Source organism: Balearica regulorum, chromosome 7, assembly GCF_011004875.1.
Source record: "Balearica regulorum gibbericeps isolate bBalReg1 chromosome 7, bBalReg1.pri, whole genome shotgun sequence".
NCBI lineage: Eukaryota > Metazoa > Chordata > Aves > Gruiformes > Gruidae > Balearica > Balearica regulorum.
Window position 1 is genome coordinate 30,949,975 of NC_046190.1, and position 27,258 is coordinate 30,977,232.

General features: G+C 36.9%; 1 protein-coding gene across 5 annotated transcripts in view; it reads left to right on the forward strand.

Annotated features, from left to right (window-relative positions):
* The window catches only part of WAPL (WAPL cohesin release factor), a 158,322-nt gene that overhangs the window by 107,769 nt on the left and 23,295 nt on the right, over window positions 1-27,258 (forward strand). For 4 of the 5 annotated variants that reach the window (XM_075758737.1, XM_075758736.1, XM_075758738.1 and 1 more), the window contains 5 exons: window positions 983-2,032; window positions 7,918-8,036; window positions 22,042-22,137; window positions 25,275-25,427; window positions 25,676-25,812. In XM_075758737.1, coding sequence (XP_075614852.1) covers window positions 983-2,032; window positions 7,918-8,036; window positions 22,042-22,137; window positions 25,275-25,427; window positions 25,676-25,812 — 1,555 coding nt within the window. The remainder of the gene's footprint in view (window positions 1-982; window positions 2,033-7,917; window positions 8,037-22,041; window positions 22,138-25,274; window positions 25,428-25,675; window positions 25,813-27,258) is intronic. The other variant, XM_075758739.1, reaches the window with a different exon arrangement.

Genomic DNA, 27,258 nt, shown 5'->3' on the forward strand with positions numbered 1-27,258 from the left:
CATTTTTAATAGAGATATGTTAGTGGATTACTCTTACTGGTTTTAGTAGCTGTACAGTTGCTGCGACAGGCAGGGAATTATAGGATAATTTTCAGCAAATTTACTTAACTTAATTGGTAGGTTCTGTAGCCCATACTTATTTTCATTTCTACTCTGATGTTGCCTCACTACTACCTAGTTCTTAGATCAGGAATATCTGAAGGAGCGGCTGTAACCTGCTCATGCATTCCCTTTCCTGACTACAGTAGGCTACTATAATGCATCTTGTAGTATTAAAAATGAATATATGCAAACTTAAGTAATTCATTGATTCATACATGTTTTGAGTTTCCAATGATATTATCCGTTCTTTTCAGGTTCTATGCAAAAGCAAAAAGTACTTAAAGTGGGTCATCTGAAGCAAATCGGACACTAAAATCTATATCATAAAACTTTCATTTGAAACACTAGTGTAGTTGCAATAGCTTGCTGTAAACAAGGATTTGGGAGGGGTATGTTTACATAAGAATAAAATACAACACTTATAACCTATGTACAGGAAGGAGGTTTTTTATTTTATAATTAGAAAATGCTTTATAATCACTTTTTATCTCTATTGACTCTAATTCATTTGTGTAAAATGTTGATTGACTTCACTGAAAATTTCACTGCAAACTTTTTCTCCTTTTTTGTGTAGGTTGTATAGATAAATAAGTGGTTGTATTTAGGGTTTACTACTGCTTTTTTCATTATGCACATGTTTTCAAAGTGACACTTACTTCAAGTTAGTGTATATTTTTGCTAGAAATGGTGAGAAGATTTTATTATGGCAAAAATTTTAAACTGGAAAGCTTAAAAAGTATAAGCCAGGAGGACAAAGACCTCTTTAATGTTTTTTTGTCATTGAATACTGTTATATTGTGACTTTTCAAAGTTGCCCACAAGGGTGATTTTTTTTTTTTTTAATAATGCTTTTTAGTAATAAATTTATCTTTTCTTATAGATAAAATACAGAATTTGAATGAAGATAATGAGAAGAACAGTCATTTCATCTATGAGAATGCTGAAGACAGTAACAAAACCAATGCTGAAACTACAGACACTTCTGGATACAACATTGAAGCCAAGGACTTGCCTGATTCTTGGGACTCCCACGTTGGAAAAACAGCAGACTCTTCATCAGAAACATCTCAGATGAAGGGGCCATTAAGAACTCACTTGTACGAATGGGAGGATGAAACTGAAGACACCAGAACTGGAGAGTGTATATTAGATTTTGACAACGAACATCTCTCAGAGATGAAGAGCAAGGATGAGGAGTGTGATAAAGAAGATACTGAAAACCCAAAGGAAACCATTAGTGAAGAACTCGTGCAAACTATTCCTAGGCCAAGCAACTGTAGGACGTATTGTCGATCCAACAAAGCAAAACCGCAGGGGGCAACAAATTTTGACAAGCTAATGGATGGCACTAGTCAGTCTTTATCCAAAGCAAACAATGAGTCAAATAATGATGGTCTGAACCCAGCAAGAAAAGTTTCTTTAAGTAGTGGGACCAGTTTTAGAGGGACAGTTGGACGGACTAGAGACTACACTGTTCTACATCCATCTTGCTTGTCAGTTTGTAATGTTACTATACAGGATACCATGGAACGAATTGATGAATTTACCACAGCAGCCCCTACTGACTTGGGAGAAGCTGGACGCTTAAGAAAAAAAGCAGACATTGCTACTACAAAAACTACGACCAGGTTTCGACCAAGCAATACCAAATCCAAAAAGGATGTCAAATTAGAGTTTTTTGGGTTTGATGATCAAGACGAGGGAGGGGGAGATGAAGGCGCCTCTAGGAGTTCTGGGAGTTCCAATTACAAAATCAAGTACTTTGGGTTTGATGACTTAAGTGAAAGCGAGGATGAAGATGAAGAGTGGCAGGTAGCGGAAAGGAAAGCTAACAAAAAACGAAGTAGAACCACACCATCTTCTTCGTTACAGTCAACCTCTGATGGCAATGAAAACTGTTCCCAGGATAGCCAGCTCAGTACTAATGCAGGTAAGGAGAATTCTTCTGGAATACATACTTAGATTTTAAATTTAGTTGACCTTTATATTTTGTTCTTTTTGCAGTATACCTAGGAGTTTGTTGAACAGTACTACTGATTTGGAAATGTAAAAGCTAAATTTGCTTATTTCTGCTGTGGTCCTGTCTGGTGTTTCATAGCTGTCTTGAAGTGTGCTTTATACCTCTTGATCTCTTGCCAGAGGTAGAGTTTTTCTTTTTGAACAGAAGATCCTTAACTTTTTGGTGTGTAGAGCACACAGTATCTATGCCTGGAAGGCAGATATCTTTCCACAGAAGCTTCACATCAATCCAGAATTATAGAGTTGAGTGCAAAAATTGAAGTAGCTCTTGGGCATGTGAATTATCTTTTTCCTCTTTGTGCTTTTGAATGTGTTTGTAAACAATTTGGACCTTTCTCAAGTTCCATCTTATCCAAGGATGCACGGCTCGAGGGAGAGGCTGTGGGGACCCAGAGAGTGTCAGTCAGATGACTGGCTTTGGGTATGCCTCTGTGTGTTGGTGTATTTCTGCTTTTGCTTCCAGTTTTCAGATATCTCCATCTTCGGCATAGGTGGTACGTGTCTGTATGTACGTATGTGTACACACACACATAAATGAGTAAAACTGTTCAGGCAGAATTTACTGTGCAGGTTCTGGTGTTTGAGTGCCTTTGAAAAATTAGACTTGCTTGGTGGTCGTTTGGGTCCCACGACTTTGATCGAGGTTGAGGTGCGTTGGTGAAGAAGAGGAGGAATAACTTTCGTGAAAGATTGCCTTTTGACTTTTTCTTTTTGGAAAAGTCTAATGCTGAAGAATTATGCATGTTGGAACAAGTATTTCAAAACACTGTTCCTGTTCTAGGGAATGTTTTGGTCCTCCATTTTGGAGCATGAAGCATGAGAAGTTTTTATCCATTCACTGAAGTTATGTCTTTAAGACTTTGGCAAGATGTATTTCATTGTGATGGGGAGAGGGGAGGACTGAAGTCTAGCCTTGCAAATGTTGGAGAAGACGTTTTTTCCCTACAAATAGCTTCTGCTAATACAATCCAGAAATAAAATTTTATAGGAAAACAGTGTTCAATTCTCTGTTCTAATTATAGTGGTCTCTAAAACCAGAATTGTCTCTAAGACGTTTAATCAAAGGTAAATGTAACTGCTAGGTTTTTTTGTGAATTCTAAAAGGGCCTAATTGATATTGATGTTATAGGAAAAGATTGTGTTTTCAAACAAAAAAACCTTGATTTGTTTTCATAAAATTTAATTATAGAATCATAGAAGTCATGAGACACTTGCATTCCAGCCTCCCTGGAAAATGGGTTTAACTTATGGCTGCTTATGAAAGACTCCATCTGAGTCCTCTTCTCTGACAAGTCTTTGTTCAGCCGTTTATTCCAAGGAAAAACCCTTATATAGTTAATGCAGCTGAGATGCTGACCCATCAAATAATCCTTTCAGCTGCTGTCCCCTGGACTCTTAAAATATCTACAGTTTGCATTCAGCACTACATTCATCAAGGAGACCATTATACTCTGAGGTATCACAGATTATTTCCTGAAATATTTTCCTAAGAGATTCCCATGGCAGGTAGATGTAACAGTGTGTTTTGTTAGTTTCTTAAATACACTTCTCCAGTAAAAGCTACCTCTCAGTGTCTCTGCTGAGAGATGCTTCCCCTTTATTTTGCATCTCCTCTGCTCATTTGATGCCTGTTTTGTGCTACTGTAGCCAGGTCAGATTTGACTTGCACTTTTTCTTCTGAAAATTGAGTGTGGTGTGAAATTATTTCCCTACATTGCAGCACATTCCCTAGTTCAAACTTGTACTACAGATTATAAGAACTGAGAGTTTGATGTTGCCCTAAAATTTATAGGACTCCTTGGTGTATTTCATGCTGTCTTCTCTCAGATCTTTGAAAATTTCGGGCATCGTGATCACTCAGAACAGCCATATTAAGGTTCTTAAGTATAGTAATGCTGAGTCTGATAATTTATCAAGGACTTCCGGATCTTAGCCTGAAGTTGCGGTAAATTATGTGGCATTGCTATGAGTTATCATCTTTACGTACTGAAAAAAAGTGACTTCTGTGTTCATGGAAAATGCTAGTTTTGGATTCAAGCCTCAGAAAAAGCTTTCAGAGCATCCTGTGCAATAAACCTTTTTCCTGAAGTTATAAACAGTACTGAGAGGTGCTAATGCTACCCGAGTTCTATGTGTGCTGTTCTTTTTTGTACTAATGAATAAATCCACATATGAAAATCCAGTGTTCCTGTTCCAGGTTGACAGGTGGGATGCCAGATTGCTGAATTCCAGCCCTGGGAAGGGTGTGGAGTTGTTTTAGCTGCCTGCCGGGTTAAACCACAACAGTACTTTGTAACTTTGAGCCTGAGATTTTTGGTGAAGCTTTAAGTTCTGGTTAAAGTTGCTTTTCCCCCCCCCCCGCCCCTTTCCATTGCAATCTAAGATTCTCTCCTATTTGTCAGTGTAGCAGGCCAGTGAAGCAAAACCCCTTTCATTCGTGAGCCTCGCAGCTGTAGTCTGCCAGAATGCAAGGGCCTAAAAGTACTGATGAGACTTTACTAGATCCAAAACAGTACCCATATGTTTCATTAGCCAGCATACAGGGTGACTGTAGTAAAGAGCAGCTTTTAATATCTGGAAAAACGACTTAATTACTTGACTATATTAATCAACGGGGAGTTGTATTGAAGAGAAATCTGAACTAATGGCGAAGAAGAGTAAGGCTTAGCCAAAAATAACTTTTAAGCTTCAGTTGTGAAGAGCAAACCTGTATCTTTGGGATGGCGTTATATTCTGGAAATAATGGCGATATCAGTTTCTTTTTCTAAAGATCCTCCCATAGCTGTCTGTAGTTTTGGTGGTCACTAAAATTTCTAATGTATTTAACTTCTGAATTGGTAGTCTCCCACCTGTTCAACTGGGACACCTAGGACTGTGTTAATGCATGTTTTACTACATTTCATTTCGGCCAATGACAAAATTATTACAGAAAGTGACAGGCATTTAAAAAAAAAAAAAAAGGAAATCTATGTAGATTGACATAGAGCAGTTGCCCTGAAACCTTCTGCTAAAGGAAGGTGTGAAGATCTGTCCTCTATTACATGCTCATTTTTATTTGGTTCACCTCCTTCTTCACTATGTATGTCATAAGCAGTATAGTAATGATGAACTACAGTATTCTTGATTTAAATTATAGTAGCAGTTATCCTGTTGTTGTAGTGTAAATATTGCAGCTTAGCCTTTTTTTTTTTTTTTGGCTTTGTAAATCAGTTCTGATATGCAACTAAAACCTTGTGTCATGCATTCATTTTCCTTTCAGTGATCAAGAGGAGATTCCTGTAATCTTTTTGGATAATAAAATAGCTTTTGTATATCAGCATATTTCTGGTGAGCAAACTTGCCCTATTTTTTTTTCTGCCTTTGCATCTCCTCAAAAACTGAGTCACCTTAATTGAGTAAATGTTTTTAGCCAGTTAAGAGTACATCAAAGTCCTCAAAGGCAGAGTCCTGTTTGGACTTCAAAAACTTCCGCAGAATTACCCTCAGGCAGTAAAACAAAACTGGGTTGTTTTTCCCCAGGACATTTACTGTGGTGTTGCCTTCTAGCTGGTCTTTGAACATCTTTCCAATTTTAGCTGAGACAGGCAAATTAACTCAAAGATTATAAATACCTTGAAAAATAGTTGGATAGAGGAGGAAAAGGACTTACATGCTCCCATATTGAGAAAAAGGTCAATATGCTCATCCTTTCTCTGAGGGGTGGGGGACATAACCATCCATACAAGAGAGAGCCTTTGGAAAACAAGCTTGATAAGTGTCACTGCTCACCAAACTACTTGTGTCTTTGCCTGGCTCAGTTAATGTTAACAAAAGACTTCTCCCCCACATCCTATTTAGTTTAGATTTGAAAATCTGGTAAGATATACATGCAGAGTGCTTTTAGGATACCTAGAAGGCCTCAAAGAGCATTGTTCATATAAAAGCATTCCAGATAATCTTACAAAATTATAAGTGTGTCCGATACACTAGCAACATCAAAAAATGCAAAATTATCCTATTGTAAGTAGGAGTTGAAACATTTTTATCAAGAAGTTTCTTTGAATTTAAAATTACCTAATTTAAATGGGATAGTTCAAGATCACATAGGAGTAGAATTCAAACAAAGAGACTTGGATGATTTTAAAATTGTGATTTAGTTGATACAGAGCACTATTAAGCACTATACCAGCTCTTAGTGCAAGGCACAAATTATTGTGCTGATTTTGTGGGTGAAGACACATCTTGCATTTCTAGAGTGACTTGCGTGTTTGTAATTACTGTAGTCAGGTGAGTTACTTTTTAGCTTTTAATCTGCAATAGGAGGGTTCAGTTCTGTTGGTTTGACTGTCTTTGGGAATTGCATTCAGGGTCTGTCTTCTTCAAAAGTATTTCAGGATTTGTAAGGATGTATACCAAAGCAATTTGATTTGACTCCTTTAATGGATAAGTTCCAGCAAAGACTAAGTTGACTTTTATATAGATTTGGAAGTATTTTGCGTTATTTAAGTTAAGGAGAATTGGTCTGTAATAGTTTTTACTTTGTTAGATTAATTTTGTCAAAACATATTTTCAAGGCAGTTATTTTCAGAGGGGTTGTTCATGTTGTGTTCTCAAGCTTTTGTGCTGACATCGTATGTCTAAACTGAAAACCAGTGGTTTAGGATGCAAAAGGCTGGTTCCAGTGGGTGCCTTGCAGTGGGCATCCTACCTGCCTTGGTGCTGCCAAGTCCATTGAAATTTACTGCAATTTAAGAAACTTTTGAGCCTTACTTTAAGAATATTTCTGTCCCTCAAACTAGATTAGTTTTGTGTCCTTGTGAGTGCCCTTAGAAATTCGCTTCCCTGATTTGCTTTTGATTGCTTCCTTACCCTAGGTGCTTAGCTGGTCCTGTTCACTGGATGTGAGTGCACTTGGGATTAGAGTAACTGATCCAACCTGCTTGTGGTTGTGCAGTGCAGTTTTCAAATAGTGGCAGCTTCTCTGGAATAGATAGGTTTTCTAAACTGTTCATCAGATGAAACAGTGCTTCTCTGTGCCTGTCTTTATTTCCGTCTTGAAATTTATGGTAACTTCTGGTTTGTGCCAAGTAAAAGAACATAAGCTGGTCTCCAAGGGATAATGCTTCAAATACAACACAAGTTTAAAGAAAAAAAAAAAAATAGGACAATGATTTAATTAGGTCAGTGAATTGAAGATTTACAGTCCAAATCTGAGTACTAGAACTACTGGTGATGCAAGTATTGAATACATTGAAAGTTCCTTCTAGCTGACTCCTTTCTGAGTTGATGATCATATTTTTTTAATACTGCTTATAGCAGAATAAGCAAATAAAACCTGGATGCCTTCATGAAAAGTGAAGGAGGATCAATTCTTCAGTCCTGTAATTGCAGTGGGAGGTATTCTTCTTCTAAATCTCTTAACTTACACTTTTGAAGAATCCTGTCTACTGTTTAATTCGTCTGCTGCTCAGAGTTGTAGCTGTAAGCCATAAGTAGGCACATATAAAATGTAACGTGGGATTCACAGGAGTGTAAAATAGGAAATAATGATGCTTACACAACGGGCAAGAGGTGCTACAATAATTGTGACCATGTACCTTGTAACGTATCTTTTGTGTCTTATGACAGTCCAGTCAGTAAACCTGAGCTCCCTATAGAACTGTTTTTGGCTTTCAAGCTGATTTTTCTGATGGAAGATTGTTTGTTTATTATATAATTTCAGAAGCTATACATGTGGAAATGTCAGATGCAAGAAATGCTCTAGCAGCTCAACAGCTTTCAATATTGTTGTTTCATGTCTATATTTACCTTTTACAGATCTTCTGGAGTTCTCAGAGGACGCATCTGGTGTGCCTGAAGGCAATAAGAAATCCACAAATAAACAAGGTGATAAATCTAAGGAAAACACCAGGAAGATTTTTAGTGGGCCAAAGCGGGTGAGTAATAATACTGAGACCAAGACAAAGTTCTTATTTTAATTAACTCTTTAGTATTGTTGTTTCTTCCTATATATGTAACAGGGCTTTTGTCCCAGTTTATATCTGCACTTGAGATAGTTTCTTGGCTTTGAAGATTACATCTGGAACAGTAAAACCTTCAAGTGCAAAATTTTTATATCACTTACTGGGAATTTCACTTTTCATATGCAAGTCTGGGGTTGCACTGGTAACGTACAACCTAAGTGCATTACCTTCTAGATGATTGTTAAAGCAAAGGACCTTTAAATTCTGTGTGGTTTGGGGTTTTTTTCTTCTTTCTTTGCTCTCCTAAGAAATGTATATCATCTTGTAGGATTGAACCTTTCTGCAAGCTTCAAATTTGTCATTGGTGTAGTCTTCATAAGGACAAGTGCATTTATAGCATGTGGAAAAGTGAAATTTTATTTTAGTTAAAAAAGAAAAGGAACCCCAGATCCCACACCCCATATACCCCGGTTATGTAGTATTCAGTATGAATTTGCCCTTTCATACTGTGAATGCAGCTTATTCATTTTGTTAATGTGTGTGGTTATTATAGGTTACTCAGTATTTTGAGGCTTTTAGAAATGTGCATACAACAAAAATTGTGTTTAGCTATTAGGTGAAAGTTTGCAACAGTGGGATCCATGTAATCTCCATTAAATGAAGTTTTTATGACTTGACTGTCCAGGATACCCATTTCTAATGCTTAAGGCCTTTTCATACGCTTTTTGCATAACACGTTCCCGTTGTCTGGTGAAGAGAGAAGCTGTCTCGCCATCGTTGCAATCCAGAGCTGGTGTATAAGAGAAAGAGGCAACTGGGGAGGGAAATGCACTTGTATTTCTTCTTTCCCTTTGAGTTCCATAAGTTTTGCAAGACCCAGCAGTTGCATGTTAAAATAGAAACTCTTTTATATGTGTTCAGAATGTCTTCAGCAGTCTAGCAGTTCTAAGAATTTTTAAAAATTATTTTCCTTGTTATTTTTCCTAAACAATTCTAATGATTAAATCACACTCTAAAAGTACTCATAAAGGTAACTAATTGCTTGTGTTATACAATAGTTTCACTTGAAGTAATTTTTTAAGGCTTTTTTTGGTCTTCTAGAACCAGAAGATTTATTATTTCCCCAGCTGTGTTGATATATAATCATTTTCCATTTAAAAATGTGGATTTGTGGGTGGAGGAAGGAGGACATGTTTGTTTTATTTCTCAAAGCATTCAAGGGAGTATTTTCATTTGGAGGGACATGTGACCAATAAGTACAGTCAGTTGTGATGCCCTTTTGAAAAGACGTTTCGCTACTTGTTGCTTCATGACGTTGGACAGAATGGGGAGCTTGTAGCTGCCAACTCTTGCTTCCAGAGTTTGAAGTCAGGCTATCGAAAAGTGAGGAGGGTCTTTTCAGAACCAAAGTACTATTTCTTGAAGATAAGAGTTCCTCAGCTTCTGCTGATGAAATAATAATTTTTAAAAAAATCAGCTTCCTAACAGTGAACATGTTACAGTAGGCTGAGAATCAGAAGTACGGTGAATGTAAATTTAACTGTACCTTTTTTGCTGTATTTTTTAGCAGCATAAAACAGCTGTGGGTGTTCTGGTAAACATGGAATTTTTTTAATTAATTATATATTATTAAATATATATATAATTAAATATTATATGCTTCAAATACTATAATAGCATATACTATTATAGCATTTTATGTGTTTCTGTTTAATTTTTATACTTGAAATACTTGAGGGTTTATATGAAAACTGGTTTAATTTTGAATGTATATATCATGAAATTATGTGGGTAAAAACTTTACAGCAATATCGTAATATATGAGGGGAAAATGGTTTCAACTCCAGAAAATTCTCAGTTGGGAATAAACTTAATTCCAGTGGGAAAGGTGAGAATAAAGCAGCTTTTTTGACCCTGTAGTGATATAATGGACCTAGAAATAGAAATTGCTGTAATTGTAATTCAGATTTTAAGCTTCAGTGTTCTCTAATCATACGGCTGTTACATGGAGTTACTAAAAGAGCTTGTAAAGCTTGTTTTGATGGTAATTAGAGATGCTATAATTATCTTCCTAAATTATAGATATAGACTCGTAATCTCAGTTGCATCTTAAGGGAATTTTCATTCTGGGAATGAAAAAAAAATGAACTAAAAGTATTAATCTGACCATAACTACATGATCTTAAAAAAAAAAAAAAAAATCTCTGGAATTTCTTGCACTGTCTCATTACCATTTTTATTTTCTTTTAGAAACTAGCAGTTATAGTATTAACCATTTTCTGCTAGGTGGTGATGTTAGAGATACGGCACTTTGCATCACACTGAGCTGAAAAGTAAACAGCTCTCTCACTCAGGAAGCAACAGGTGGTATTGTTAAACTTCAGTAGATCCAGAAAGCTGAAGTATTTTTTCCAGTTTGTAGTCAGCAGGACTCTTGCCTGTGTTTGTGCTTTTGAAACCTGACCATTGTACTCTTATGGTAAAGTCCAGTTCTTGAAACTTTGAGAATGTGTGTTATAAAAGATTGCAGACATTATTGACTTAGTGAATAGCAGTGTTTCTAAAAACTGCTTTTAACGTAAGGAGTCTCACTGAAATCACTGACTATTCGCACACATCATAATGAGCATAAAAGTTGCAGTAGCGTGTATGTTATGATAGGTATGTGAAGTCTCAACCAGAATTCTGCTTTTAAGTGAATTAAATCTCTTTATCCTGAACCTGAGTTACAAGGGGAATGTTATGTTCCATAGCAACATAATTATGTACTTACAGTACATAAATATTGGCATTACTTGACTTGCAAATTATGGGTGTGAAGCATACATGAGTAGCAAAAGTTTGTTTGCAGCTGTTTACAATTTTAATTCAACTGGTTCAGTAACTCATGCTCTAGCACATAAGGTTGAGAACTCTGTGGGGCTGTGACATGCCCACCTGCTGGTCCCTTTGAGCTTAGTTCCCCTTCTAGAGATGAAACTTAATTCTCAGGCAACAAACCAGTAAGATATACAAGAACTTTTTTGTTGTTGTGGTCCAAATCTATTCAGACTAAAGGCTTGAAAATAGGAACCATAAAAATTCTTTCCTGAGATTTCTAGCTCCTGCCCCTTTCACCACAGATTTGGGCTAGAGTCAGCAAATGAAGAGAATCAGTTTTTGTAGGAATAGTCTGGAACAGTTCCCAGTGGTCTTATGCAAACTATGGATGTCTCTAAATAGGAACCTGGGAATAAAAACAACAAACACCTCCAACAAACAAACCAAACAAAAAAAAAAAAAAAACCCAACACCAAAACCAACTTAGAAATGTAAGATAAAGAGAACTAGTCTATCCCAAACTTTATCTTTTGATCAGTCCTAGAAGTTGATGACTGTCCCTGGTATTTTGTGCCAGAGCTATACTGTCTGTTCAGTGTTTCTGTTGCCCAGCATGTCATTAAGGACAACCACATCCTCTGAACTGCAAATTTTCTGAGATGGTTCTCGGCTCTTAAACTTGAAATGTATGATAAAGAGTGACCTGCAACTCTGTGCTGATCCTAGGTCTGCCTGTGGCCAACCTAGACAATGTGAATACTGGTTGCCTTTGAATATTCCAAGGTAAGAATGTAAACAGAGCCGCAAATCATAATTAAAAGCTATGGGAGCCTTCTGTTAGTGCTCTTCAGTGCTGCTAAGACATATGGGAAGACTTACTGTGTCGCATGAAGTGGGACAGGGAGGTGTAACAGAGAAAAGCACTGACTCTTTCAAGTAGACATAGCCAAAAGCAGTCTCTGTGTTGTGTTTTTCAAACTAGCATGAAATTTCAAGATATTAGTTGAGTGCTGTATCAGGACTTTTTTTTCTGTGCCTTAGAATAGGTGAGCTTTAGAAACAAATCTTTTGGAATTTATTTCTTAGGTGTTGATATTTTTTGCACTGAGCGTATTTCATAAAGCTTCAATGCTAGTATTGACAGAATGCAATTTAGCACCTATAAAAGACTGACATTTTCTTGAGAGGATAAAATATATACTTTCTATGATTGGTTACATGAGGAAGAAAGTACTTGCTGCATGGACAGTCTACACTGGTGATTCATGGACTGTTGTTCCAACTAAAAACTACCCTGAATGCTTGTCCATTGCTTAATGACTTCTGACTTCAGTTAAAATGTGTGTATTTCCCTTAACTACTCCTTTCTGCAATGAGTTGAATGTTTATAAACAAATTTAGAGTAGCTTAAATATTTTTTTCTTGTTCTCTTGTCTTGCTATGCCTGGATAAATTTCTCTAAACTCTTGTTGAGGCCTTAGCTCTAGAAAACCTGTCTGTTTTGTGACTGTATACATTTCCCCACGTGTACATAGTGAATGGGAAGAAGAACATTGCTGCAGTGTGCTTTTTTGCTTAGATTTTTTGTTTTTCTCACTCTTCTTGTGCACACATTGGTTCGTGGAGGAAAAGGTATGGAAAAACCTCTTTGCCACTAACTTGATTATCATAGTGTTTCCTTTGGGCCACTCACTCAAGTACTACACCACAGAGTTCTCCGTGCAAAGTACTTTCCTTGTTGTTTAACAATGGCATTGCTTAAAAATGATTCCACCAGTGTGCAGTGCATTTGTCAGGAAAAGCTGAGATCGTCTTGTATTATGCATTAAAAAAAACCCAAAACAACGCCAAACCCAACAAAACCTAACCTACTTTGCTCTCCTTTTGTTCCACCTGCTCACTCCTATTCTTTGCTCCATCAGTTTCACAAAGTTGTGTGTTGAACTCAATTGAGGAACCCATCTGTGTTTAAAAAATAACCCACTGAAAGGAAATATTTAACATAAATTGAAGTCTTGTTCCCTGGGAGACTGTAAACAATTGTATCCACTCAGTTGAGGGAACCGTAGAAGAGAGATAAAGTCGTCTTAACCTGGTTAAGTCAACATTGCAACTGAGAAATGCTCACTAAACGCAGCCGGCGTTAGCAGGATTATATACGTTACTTTGATCAAGTGACATTAATAGAGTTAGTCATGACAGCAGTGTTGACTACATGAATGAAATTATTGCTGAATTCAGATGTGGCTTAGCCAACAGACTGCTTCTGAACTCTCTATCCAAGATAAAAACTTGATCCAGTCATAAAGTTGTAACTAGTCATTGCTTTTCATGTTTTATTCAAGTTCTATGAATAACTACTGTGGTTTCTGCCCAACAAGGTACAGAAATGTGTGCAAGATTTCAAAATGTTTTTTGGACAGATCAGTTGGAAGGACTTGTTAAATCACTACTGCGTGAAGAGCACTGATAGCCAGTTACCAAGTGCTGAACCAGAAATACATTTTTTTCTTCTGGGTGACTTCAGTTTCATCTGCAACTAGTCCATAGTTGGTTACTTAATTGCATCCTTCTTGTCCTGCAGGCAGGTTTTTTCCATAAGTAGGTTGTTTTCATTGAGTTGCCATATTCCTGTTATAAATTTTTTAGGTGATGCAAGAAACCGCCAATATTTGAAAATAAAGTTTACTTGTGATCCTGTGGTTCCGAATAGGATTTGCTATAATACAAGTTTAAGGGTATAACCTATGAGATCTTTTACAGGTTGATGTGAGCTTTTTCCACTGGTGCTTCATGCTGACTGGAAGAAGCTATAAATATCAGCTTGAAACAAATGCTGTGTCTAAGTTTACTTGAAGTCCATGGTGAAATACTTGTACCTGATCTTTGGAAATGTTTTGAAATTGAAGTAGTACAAAACCATGCTGGGCTCTTGGTTTGACTGAGTAATCTTACGGCTAATATGAAAATGATGTGCGCGTGGGAGGGGAAAGAAACTAGGCTGTCCTGTGATCTGTAGTTTTCCACTTAGCTTGTATTATACTTCACAGTAGATGTTTATCAAAGACATCCTGCAAGTAACATTTATTTTTGCTTGCCTGCAAATGAATCTCTATTTCCCCAAATTAAATTTTTAAAGATTTTTTTTTTAGATTTTATATTTAATATATGTGAAGATTAATCTGTCTTAAGTGCACAACCTCAGGTGGTTTTGGTTAACTATTTTTTCGCAGCTTAATTTAAGTAAAGAGCAGCAGTGGAGGCATAATTCTGAAGTTTTGACATATCAGTCATAGTCCTTTCCATACATTTAATGGTAGGATCAGAGTAGACTGGTCAGAATTAATTTTATGAAGAACTGCTTGTCTTTATCTTTAGGAAAAGAGTGTCCTACCACAAGGACGAACAGTTATAACAAAGTATTTTTTTTCAGTGATATTAAACTGCTGATACTACACACATTGAGCTGCTATTTTCATCCTGATTTAGGATGTCAAAATTGTGTGGGTTTTTTAATAGGAGAGATTATTAGTTGACATTTGCTCTTTTGACTCTGTTGAGGAGTCGAGCTGAATTTTGACGATCAAAATATTCTGTGAAATCTCTGGCTTGTATCAGTTTAACTCTAAGCCAGCAGTCTGTTTCATCAGTGGTTTGACACAGTTGGTCAGATCTGACAACCTGTGACAGCGTGTTGCTGCTTCTGCAGTACATTCCTTTCATTTACTGATTGGTGCTTCTGGCAGATGGTCTTGCCCAGTCCTGAACTGAAGTGGTTTTGGTGGGGTTTTTGTCCAAAAACTGTTTTCTGGAATGATGCAGAAGAGATGAGCGATCCTAAGTGCTGACCAATTATAAACCATGTGTGTATTTTAAGCAACTTCTATATTGCTGGAATAAAAATGATTTTTTTAAAAAAAAGATAAAAGGTAAGAATAAATGTGTTTCTTAAATAGTTGATTTATTAAAAACCAAGACTTCATATTGGTACGATTATTTCACTTAACCTTTGCAAACCCAGATTCTTTGATAAGCGTGTTTGTTTAATACTGGCTTCCTAGCGCTTACCATTTAGGGATTTTTTTTTTTTTTCCTTCTTCTTCTATTATTAATGGAAATAGACCAAAACCAATTCTTCATTTTTAAGTTGGCAAACAGGATACTAGTCAGGACTGGCAGGTTTTTAGATTAGTCACCTAATTCGAAGAGTGGCCACTGTAATCTTACTGAATTGAGTTGGGGCATAACACCTTGAAGCCATCTCAGAGTAAAAGCAAATGTCAAGAGTTGGTCTGTTAACTTCAAGATAATAATTTGATGCTGATCAAAATTATTTTCTTCCCACTCCTTCATATTAAACCATGGTGAAGAAGGGTGTGTTCTGGTAGATGCTGAGCTGAGATCCTTCCACCTGACAAAACTGCTTCCTCGTCTGTCCTCCACAGGCAACTGTTAGGTGGAACTGTGGTAGCAATGTTATTGGAAGTGCATTTCTTCTCCTATGCAGTGTCAAGAAAGGTGTTACCAGTTGAGACACAGCTTTGTTCTGAGAAAGGTAGGGATGTGAAGTGCACCGTGAAGGTAACAGGCTAAGTCCTCATAGAGGCAAGAGGAAGAAATGAAAAATAAGCATGGAAATCCTTCTTTCCTTATGTGTACTTAGAATTTCAGGAAGTAGAAGAATCAAGTTGAATGGAAAATGTTTAATGTCACAGTGGAAATTTCATGTTTTATACTTCCAGCTCCTACTGGTATTAACTCTTGGGCAAGAAGCATGAATGCATTAAAATATTTTTGAAACCAGATTCTCTCTTGAATCTCGGCATTCCCCTCCCCTCCATCAGTTGCGTAGTCCTGAGAAATTAACTCAGTGTTGTAGTGATTAGGCAACGCAGGATAACTGTGTTGGATAAATGTTACATTGCACAAGACCTCAGTCCTGTAGAAAGCTCTAAAATAGGAAAAATGCTCAAAGAGATTAAAATGTACCCTTTTCATTTGCCAGTGGGAGCTTAATTTATATGCAGATGAATATGTAAAATTGTCTTCACAGCTCCCATGTACTATATGAGCGTGGTTGGTTCACTCAGCTGTGTGACTTTATGTATGTTAGGTAACAGTGCGATGCAACATGAGCACATCTAGAGTGAAACAGTTGGTGTCGAGGAGTTTTTACTTGGAATTAGCTTTTTTTCTGATCTGCCTGAGAGAATGCCCAGTAACAGCTGGTGTGAGGTAGGTACTCTCTGGAAGAGCATCTTCAAGTTTGATTTCATCGGAAAGGAATCAGGTGGAAGTACTTGGAGACTCAGTGATGCAAACCACCATGTCATAACTGAGAACATCTGGGAGATTTATTTGAAAAATGTTGACTGATCTTTATGGAAACACTTACGTGGGTGTACATGCATGCACGTGCACCCCAAGCATATGACCTCTGGAATTGCATTGCTGTTGCAATTTTGTATGGCTTTCCTGTTAGTAGATTGATACAGTTTGAGTATATTAGGATTAACAGGGATGGGGGGGGAGTGCGGGGGGGGGGGGGGATGTACGTGTGTGTGTGCCTTTATATAGCAACAAAGAGAGCAGGCATTTTGTCTAACATTTTTTACAAGGATGTGTTTGTGCCAGTACAGTTACTTGCAGGCAGATGCAGGTTTTTCTCTTTTGATTGAAGTGATACGTTTCCAGTAGCGTGGTGATGTGTCTAAACTATTGTACCTTGTCCCTTTTAATTAGACTTAATGTAGGTTTCAGGCCAAATTAGTAACCACAACCATATGGCCCCTGCTTCTGAGCTGACCGGTTTTGAGTCCACTCAGTGCAAGCAGCATATGGAACACTGTTAGCTATTTCTGTTAAAGAATGAATCTCAGTTTATCAAACTGTCCTGTTTCTTCAAGTTAAATTTTCATGTTTCACTTGGATGTTTGACCCATCGTCTTTTTCTGCCTTGTGGGCCTCCTTTGAGGAAGAAAAAGTATTTTGCAGTTCTTCAGAAGTCTGATGCAAGAAAAGCTTCAGTGACATTTCTCCCCCCCCCAATCATTGTGCTGTCTGCTACTGATACTCTTCAACCTTAGCTAGACAACTACAAGTTGTTAGTCAGACATGTGCATGCATAATGGTTTTTGTGCACTGCATTAGATGGTATAGCAGCTCATGATTAAGCAGTCCATGGCACCCACAGGTGATTTATGGGCACTAATCTGCTACTGTAATCCAAATAATGGAGATTTGGTTCACATTTTGAACTGAATAAATGACTTGGTCCTAGTTTGCTTCTGTTTTTTAACTGGTGTTGGAAATGGCTATCTTATCTAGAGTCAAAATTAACTTTTTTGTGTAACATAGACATGGCTCAGCCTGTGCTGAATTGATATTCCATCTTCCTGTTTTGAAGCGTAATTTCTTTTCCTGTGCTCTGAATGGATGTTCATTCCTTTCCCTTTTCAAAAGAAACGGTCCATTATGAATAGCTCTGTGCTGCATAACGTACTTGTTATCTTTTTCCTGTTCAAAGTGAGACATGCAGGACAGTGTAAGTATTCTTAATGATTATCGATACTGAGTGGTAAATAATCATATGTTTTGGTTTGAGGTGGGTTATTTGGATTTTTTAACTTGTAGTTTTGACGAGCATCTGGCATACAGTCATACTGAATGCCCTTCAGGTACAAATAATGCATTTATCAGGATATCTGTTAAAAATGGTTTTGGTTTTTCTTTCGCCTTTGTCTTGTACCTTGGAAAGCGTTCTTGCCTGCAAGTAGCTGCTGTCTGTCTTGTTTTGCTAGTATTCTCAGCATGACTCATGTCCCTGGCTCTTATTTTCTGCTATTCTTATATCTAGGAATGGCAGGCAGTGCTGCATCAGAATGTGCTGAGTACCAGCTCTTGAAAATTTCAGCTTTGAGGCTTTCAGGGATGGGAGGTTAAGCATGACCCATAGTTTATGCCATGTGGAGATGATCTTACAAAACTGACAGCCCTGTGCATTTTGTAAAATCCCTGGCATTAGTTCTGCATCCCAGTTCACCCACCAGAACCACATGTGGAGTCCTGCAGTATAATACGCTTTATACTCTCACCGGAATATTTGCACTCTCTCTGACATCTATCTGTGTGTAAACAGCTGTCAGTTCTATACATATGAAAAAAGGAAACTATTCTGCTATTCAGCAGAAGCTCTTAGAACTGATTAATATTGCAGAACTTATTTGCCTTAAGAACACAGAATTCAAAGGAGTAACATACTTGCGTCTATTCAAGTTAATCTCGAGAGGAAAAATTCATGAAGAAAAGTCTATTTGAATAATTGCAAGGTTGTCTTGTCTTTAAGAGAAAGTAAGTCAGTTTCTTAAATTACCGCTGCTTAAATATCAGTGTTACTTCTTGAGGGAAGCTTGTTGTCACAAGTTGCAAAAAACCCCCAAAACAACCAAACAAAACCCAAAACAAAAACCACACAAAAAAAACTCAACACAGAAAACAAACAAACCCCTTTGCTTTTGTGATCAAGCCCTTCTGAAAAGTCTTTGTTCACCGGCATTCATTTCTTCTTTGACGCTTTTCCTGGCTTCAGTTCTGTCACACAGTAATCTAAAGCAAGTCTACAGGGTTCTTACTGATTGATAAGTATTGGCGCAGTTTCTTTGCCATTGTTTTGGAAATTCATCTTTGTTTTGTGTTGCACAGGAATATGTGAAGGTTTCTGTAAGAGGTAGTTGTAAAGGAGGGGGATGTATTTGCTGTGTTGATGTCCACGTGAGTTGCAGAGAGAGGCTCCAACATCTCTGCATAATGTGTTAGAACTGATTAGAACATATGTCTTTGGAAGGCAGTGTTGGATTTTTGGAGGTGTGCATGGTGGTTGAGCTATGTGCAGTCAGAGTGAGACGGGGTTCTGGACCAGACAGTCGGGGTGCCGGGGAGCAGGGTCTACTGTCTAATGAAATATTGCTGGGAAGGCATGGAATCACAAGCGAAATTACCTTGATCTAAAAATAGAAGATATTACAAGTGATAGTGGCTAAAACTGACCTTCCATAGGTATTTGGGGTTTTAAATAATTACCATTTTCAGTTACAGTTCAGGTTCTGTTACAAGAGAGCTATTCAATGAAGACGTCCTCATTTCTCAGAACAGGCATTTATTGGTGGCATTACTTGATTTCTTACATAAAATGCAGCTTTCTTGTATATTGCATTGGTGGTGCCTCGCAAGCTTTAAAGTGCCTTGTCACAAAACACTTTGGCATGCCCTAGCTTTTGATTTAGTAAGGGATTAAGGAAAATCAGCGAAGAAAAGCCCATTTTTTGACTGCTAAATAAAAAGGATGCCACCTCTGACTCGGGGAGCGTCTGAGCCCTGAGTATTTAGTAGGAATTGTCTTTATCTCTTTGCCCCATTGAACTCTTTCCTACGCATCAGCTGTTGCTCTCTGCTGAAGAAAGCACACTAATGCTGTGTGGACCTTTTGATTGTGCTGGTGCAGCTGTTTGTACACTTTGTTCTTATTCCATATCAAAGCACTGAACTTGGTCTCTGTCATCTGTGCTTCCTTGCTGTATGCATGCGTATGCAGCAGAGGTGCTGAATTTTGAAAAGCCAAGGCTGCAGACGCTCTTGTTGCACGGTCAGCAAGGGCCCGTCCCAACCGCTACCTCACCGAGAGAAGCGTGAACGCCGGCATGACTGTGCTCCCCCTGTGCCCAACGAGGGCCATGTTTAGTTTGCCATGGAGCACAAGACCTGAAGGAAAAGGAATAGGCAGAGGCTTTATGAACTGGGGCAGCGAGTATGGTATGCTCTAACCATGAACTTCATAAATACGGGAGTCCTGCAGCACAGCCTGCCTTAGTCTGTGCCCCCTGGTTTCTGTATCCAGCTAAGGGAATGGCATAAATCTGGAATCCGGTTGCCTGGGTTGCATCTCCCTATGGGTGCGCTGAGCCTGACACTGCTGGTGCAGAGACCTGAAAAGCTTCTGTGCAGCTTGTAGCTCCCAGGCAGGAAATTCAGGATATATTTGTATCCTTTAAGTAGGGATAGAATACCATTTGAGACTATAACTGAGATTTGGGACTCTTAATAAAGAACATCTTATGTTAACGGGACTTCTGGCAGCTGTAATGCAGTACACTGTTGTCAGAATTATAGTAGTTAAGCTTCCCTGCAAGGTTAAGAAGAATTATGCATCAGCTGAAACTGAGACTAAATATACGCTGTACTTTCATGCTGGTTACTTGATAGAGCGCGTTATTTCCTTGAATTATCCCATATACCAGGATATGCCACCCAGAAACTTGTACCCTCTCTTCCAAATCTTAGATATGCACTCAGATAATTTGTGGAACAGTTGTAATTAAAAAAAAGTAGTGAGTATCTAGAATATAGTCAGTGGTTCTTTTCCATTACAGGCATTTGTGAAACACTGTATATTTTGTGATTAAAAAAAGCATATCTGTTACTAAGTTGTCCTTCCTTTTTCATTGCAAACCCAGAGTCAAATTCTGGTTAAGAATTTACTACTCAGAAATGTGTAGGAGACAAGAAAGTTAACCTATTAACCGTTTTGTCAGCAGTTAACTTTTTTCAAATAAGGATCTATATGACACCGTCTTCCTATTTGTGGACAGAGATGTCCTCTTGTAACTGTAGCAGTATGAACTTAAAGCTGGTTTCTCAGTTTAACTTTTTGAGCTTGATGAGATTGTCGGGAAATTGGGCAAGTTAGTGCTTCTTTTACTTGGGAAAGTTAAAAATTGAAATTATCGAAAACTTATTTTGGTATTTCTGTGTGTCACCATGGTGGCTACATGTGGCTGCTGAAGGACTTTGTATAGCCATCACCTGAAAACGTATTGTTTCAAAGAACCTTCTTGGAAAATAGATAAAACTGTTAAGGCAGTGGCAATTATTTACTTGTTGCTGAATGGTACCTGAGCACTGCTTTAAAAATATAATTAAAAAAAATCAAACTAAGTTAAGTTTCTTACGACTGCATCAAAGCTCACTGTAGGAGGGAAAGAGGATTTTCTTGTCTGGAAACTAAAATGATTCAGTGCTCGACAAGTCTTCGGGGCTCTGAAAACTCATAGCTGAGATTTTCATTCTGCTTATATTCTTTGAAGTTTTGCTAGTCAGGGCTTTTTCTTCTTGTAAAGAATAGAAGAATGCAGCACAGTAGAGTTTTCACAGTAATACAGAAACTCTTAACTTACAAAATCTACTTCCCAGCTTTTGACATGCCAAAACCTCGTTACACATCATGGAATGGTGTTCAATCCATAGCTGGTACTGCTGGGTTTGCTACGCAGAGCCACTCTGTGGGCTGTACTCAAGCCAGTATCTGGTTTAAATAGTTGATACATTATATTTTGACAGAAAGTTATTTTTAATGCCCAACTTCTATTTTTTTAAAATATTTTTTCCACATTTAAAATGCTACATAAGTGTGTGTGAGGTGGTATGTAGTTACATAGTTTACAAAATATATGGCATGTTGGAAAATTGTGAAAATAGTATGGTATATTAGTCTGGAATATTATTATGCAATTAGATTGGTAAACTCAGATGCTAGAAATATAATTCTGTCGTTGCTTCCTTTAAGAATTATATTGCATTTCCCAAAAATTGAAGGACAGTAAATTTTGATGCATTGTGATTTGCCTTGACATATTTTTAAGCAGGAAGAAAAAAAACGCTTCTTAATTTATTAATATGCATTTCATTTGAATGTTTTTCTATTCTTCCAAGCATCAAAGTCTGTATCAATTCTACATTTTGGTTCTAAACCAGTCATATTTTCTACTGACATGGTGTTTGCTAACATATTTTTTTTTTCCATAGCTGTCTGGTTTTGTCTATAGGAAGGTTGCAGACCTTTTATCTTTGAATAAATTTAAAAAGTAGAAAAACTGAAAAATTCTTGAAATACATAGACATCATATCTTTTGCCATTTGAATTGGTCAAATGTCTTTAAAACCGTCAGATGCTTCAAAGTCTTTTGGGTTTTCTGATATATATGATATTGAGAACTTGTGTTGCTGGGACAACATAAGAGGGAAAAATGAAGCTACATTATTGCTACAGTAATTTTTGAAGTATATAGTGACTACTGGTAGATTTACTTCTCTTTTTGTCTTTTAGTCTCCCACAAAAGCTGTATATAATGCTAGACACTGGAACCAGCCGGAATCAGAGGCTCTGCCAGCACCACCGGTTTTGAAAACTCCCAGTGTCCCAGTAAGTAGACTGTTTTTTCTCAAGCTTAGTAAGTCTCTTTTTACGATTCACTGATACTTTTTGAAACACAAGTTCTTGATATCTGGTAATGTCACAGTAATTCAGAATGAAATCCACTTTGTGATGTGAGCCATTGCATATTTGATAGGAAAGACATTATCAGTGGAAATACTCTAGAACGGCATCATCCGTATCATTTCAATATACAGATGGAAAAAAACCCCAAAAACCCCAAACTCCAATCAAGTTATGTTCCCTAATCTACTGAAGTTAAGCTTTTTAACAATGGACTCCATTTTGTCTTCTGTGAGAGCCCTAAGATTAACTTGCTAATACCCATAAGAAAGCAGCCAGTTGCAGGTCAAAAATGAAAAAAATTAAAAAGAGATACTTCATTTCTTTTTCCTTTCTGATGGAGTAAAGTATTGTGAATTGCTCACTTGAGTCATTGGACACTATTCAGCATACAGCCAGAAATGCTGATATGAACATATTAGATCTAAGCATGTCTATAAACAGTAGAGAAGAGCGAAAACCGTTCTAAAAGTAACTTGTTTGTTCAAAAATCAATGATTGTTCCGAGCCTTAAGGTAATTGGTTTTTAACTCTTTTGAGATCCTGAGAATCCAGGGCCTTGGGCTTATATAGGTGTAAAAGTTGTTACTGATTATGCTAAGAGAGCATTGTACATTGTCAGTAAACTTCATTTGATGCCTTCCTTACAGTACTTGCCTGAGAACAGAAAATCAGAATCTAGGTATTTTTGCTGTGATAAGTCTTTAGCTTTTGTTCTTGTCACCAGTTTCAGGGTTGGGGTTTTTTTGTTTGTTTTTTAATTCTACCTCTGTGTGTGTTATTCTGATACTAGTTCCTTTTTGATTTATGGTTGTTTTTTGGTTGCATCCTCACAGTATTCTGAACAGCCTTCCTTCGATGTTAGCTGCACTGCCTGGAAAATGCAGACTGACTCATTTTAAAATAACTATTACCACTAGCGTTTGAGGAGAGCAGAAATTTCAGTCCTGGGTTTCTCCTAAACCCCTGTCTCAAATTTAAATTACGTGCATTTGAACTGAAGCTTCTGTTGCGTACTGAATCTTTGTATTGATACTGATTCTTGTGAAGTACTTTGATAGCTAACTTAAAGGCAGATTTTGTGTGAGTCTTCTCAGACTTTGAATACATGTCCTCTTGAGACTAGGAAAATGCCTGGATCATTCATATTCAGACAAGCCATTTTGTCTTCTATCAAACTTCCACTTTGTAACTGGAACCATCAAAATATTAATTCAGGAATATGGCAGAGGTTTGGCTAAACAAACCAGTTTAGGGAATTGGTATCTGCTTCTCATGTTGTGATGTACATCTGAAGTTACTTCAGCCACTTTTTTAACCTTGATTTATGTGTGTATGATTAAGATTTAAGAGTTACAAGATAAATGAGCCTTGATCTAAATGTTCAGCAGTAATCCCTGCTCAGATGATCCTGCCTCTTTAATTTCTGTAGAAATTTGTTTCCTAAAGATCTGGATAAATTTGTCTTAAATCTACAGTGAGAAGCCCATAGCATGCAAACTGCTTATGCCAAGTACTCTTTCTTATGGCCTCTCCAAGCTCCCTTGGAATTTGCTTTGAAGGGGAAGCCATTAACCAAGACTTGGATGAGATACTTGACTGGATCTCCTGTGTTCACAGACTGATAAGATCAGAGTCCTCCAGTATGTGCTCTAAACCAGCTTTTCAGGGTGGCTTATTAGCATTTTGCCACTGGAGCCTAAGTGAGCAAATACTGATGTGCTGCACAGTGATAGAGGCAGCATGTACAGAATACTCCATTAATATAGTTGGTTGTTTTGGCTTATATTTTATATTTTAATTCTGACTGTCAATGTACAATGCACAAGAAGGTTTCCTCTCAAAATATCCCCTGAGTGAGCAACAGTTAGTGTGTCTTCTATGCTTGCATGTTAATTCTATTATTAAAAAAAAAATAAAAATCTTATTTCTCCATGTAAGGAAACTAAGTACATGATATTACTTAAAGATTGAGGGTGAGTAAATGACCACTGGCATTGGCACTTGTAAATTTGGAATTTGGAGAACCTTCCTTTATGCCTTGTTTTCTGTAGTTTGTCTTCACATCTGAATTTGTGCCAAAATAGTAATCTGAAGATAAGCTGACACTTAAACTTATAATATCCTCAAACTGATACAGAGTAGTAGGTTAAGCAGAAACCTGTCATACTTACCTGAGACAGCTGGAAACTTGTCAGTAGTTACTCTAGACCTAACATCCAATTCTCTACTAGCTGTTTTAAGTTCAGAATAGGTTTTGCTGTATTTGGTGCTAAACACATCGCTCCTAAAATATTAACAACACAAATATGAATAAGGCCAGTGTACGAAGAATACCATGAATTTAAAAGTACATACTCTACCTGTTTGAGGCATGCACTGTGCCCCTCTCCGGCAGTTTGTTATGGTGCTACAGAATTTATATTGGTAGTCTTCTACCTACAGACAAAGCACAGTTTGGAGTATCAGGCTGGAGAGGTTGGTTTTCTGATAGTTACACCCTGAGTACAGTAGTGCAGTAGCCTCCGGTAGTCAGAGAAGAGAACAGTAAGCACAGTTTTTCAGCTGAAGCTCTGTTGAGACAGTGATTACTCAATACTGTGCTCGTATCCAGACCAGTGTACATAATACCAATGTTCAGGGTAGCAATCAACTCAGTCCTGGAAGCTCCATTGTAAGGGGGTAAGATACTTGTAAGTATCAACAAATAATTGTTTTTAATCACTGAACTTGGTTGGTTTACTTGCCCTAAAGCTTAAGGAACCAGTGTAAAGGGTTTTTTTTTTTTCCTTCTTAATTTCAGAATTCCATTGGAGCTTTCCTGACTACTTAGAACTGGTTTTTGTATTTAAAAATTGCATATAATTTCTGTCGATTTTTTTTTTTTTTAAGAGTAGGTACATTATCACACAGCTTAGGTACATCTTGGTAGTGTAAGGCAAGGACTAAATAGTCCCAAAATGTGAATTTGACAATTGCACACCTGTACTGTTTCCTGATGTGTTTAGTGTATGTTTACATGCTCAAAACATCTGCCCATTTTAGCACTTTCTTATTAATAGGTAAGGCTATCTTCAAAGGAGGCAATTCATAAAGATGATGGAGTTTTTAAGGCTCCTGCACCACCTCCCAAAGTGATAAAAACTGTGACAATACCTACTCAGCCCTATCAAGAGATAGTAACTGCATTGAAATGTAGGAAAGAAGACAAAGAAGTAAGTATTCTTAACAAATTTTTAAGATAAAGATTTATTGGTAATCCTAAGTACTGAAGGAACAGTGTCAAAATGAAATTTGGCTTTCCTATTAAAGATAATATTTTTGTCTAAATAGTTGAATGGCCTTCATTAACTTCTTAATGTTTCCTTGCACTCAAAACTGAGTAGATTTTAAACTGTACTTGTTAAGGTTGTAATCAATCCCAAGAGCAACTTACCTAGGTCAAAATATTTGTCTCTTCCAGTTATACACTGTTGTTCAGCATGTAAAGCACTTCAATGATGTAGTGGAATTTGGTGAAAATCAAGAATTCACAGATGATATTGAGTACTTGCTAAGTGGATTGAAGAGCAATCAGCCCCTAAACACACGTTGCCTTAGGTAAGATATCTTAATATAAAACACTGAACTTACATTTAAAAGCAATATTGAATTAAATACGTATTCATCAATGAAGTGACTGTGCTTTAAAATGATGCTTGGGTAGTTACCTGGCACTTCTGCTAGAATGAATAAAATTTAAAAATAATCATCAAGATGATATATTCTGAATAATCATAAGTAGTATGGCTAGGAAGATGAAATGGAAAATTGTACCATAAGAGACACCTTCAACACGCTTGTTTTCCTTGCTATAAATTAAAAAAATATTTTCTAATAACTTTTCTTTGTTTAGTGCAATCTTATGTGCAATGTCTGTTCTGGTTTTTAATGAAAAATTCAATTCTAAAAGAAAATCCCTAAGACTGGAAAGTTTGCTGGCTATAATCCAGAACTAATGTAATATTGAGATACTTGTTTAACTCCAACCCCCTATTCTTTATCTTCTGTTGAGACATAACATAGCTAGCATCCACTGGAAGTATTGTGGCCTCAATATTAATTGGAAGTTTCCCTAAGTTGTCTTGAACTACTTGTTGCACTCTAATACTAAAGTTACACGTTATTGTGAAGTTAGTATCAAAAATGTTAGTTTTGCTTTGAAAAAGTTTGTGACTTAATATTGGTGTCCATTCCCTGGACATAAAAGTAATGAGAATAATGTTCTGTAACCACATAATAATCTTTTTTTTACACTTGTAAATTTTCCTTTCTGTTTAGCAAAATTAAAATACTAGAGAAGGAAAAACTTGGATCCACAGAGGCAGGTGATGAGGACACTTTACTTGAGATTTGACTGTGGATGAGAAAAAGCTTTATATGCTTTTGAGAGCTGTTTAAAAAAAATTTTTCTTCATGTTCCTCAAAAACTAGCAATATTGTTGCTGGAGTATAAACACGCGAAATCTATTACCTAGTTTGTATGTACGTTATGATAAGAATAAATTAATACCATAATGATAGTTTAGGAGTGTTTTTCGTATTAAGTGCACTTAATTTGCTCATATGGCAAGCTTCCTAAGATCTTAAATTGAGATTATTTTTTTTACTTTCCAAATTTATATCATGAAATGTAACTTGTATCAACACCATAAACATTTTTTCTTTCAGTTAACAAATTAAAAGAAAAGTATTTTTCCAAAGGAAATCAATGTGTAAGGATAGGAATAGACGTAAAAGAATCAGAAACGGGTAGGTAAGCTCTAACTGGTGCTGTTGTGATTGGAGGCAGAAAGACAACTTGTTCTTTAAACACCATACCATATGAATCTGTCATAAGAAAATTCCACAGTAGTCACAGAAAACTTGATTGCAGAATCACTCCCACATTACTCCACATTTAAAAGCAATATATTTTTAATAGTCTATATGTTGGGCTGTGCTAGAAATGGCAGACAACTTGCTAGTAAAACTAAGGGAAGAATTCTATTTTTAAAATAGAACTGT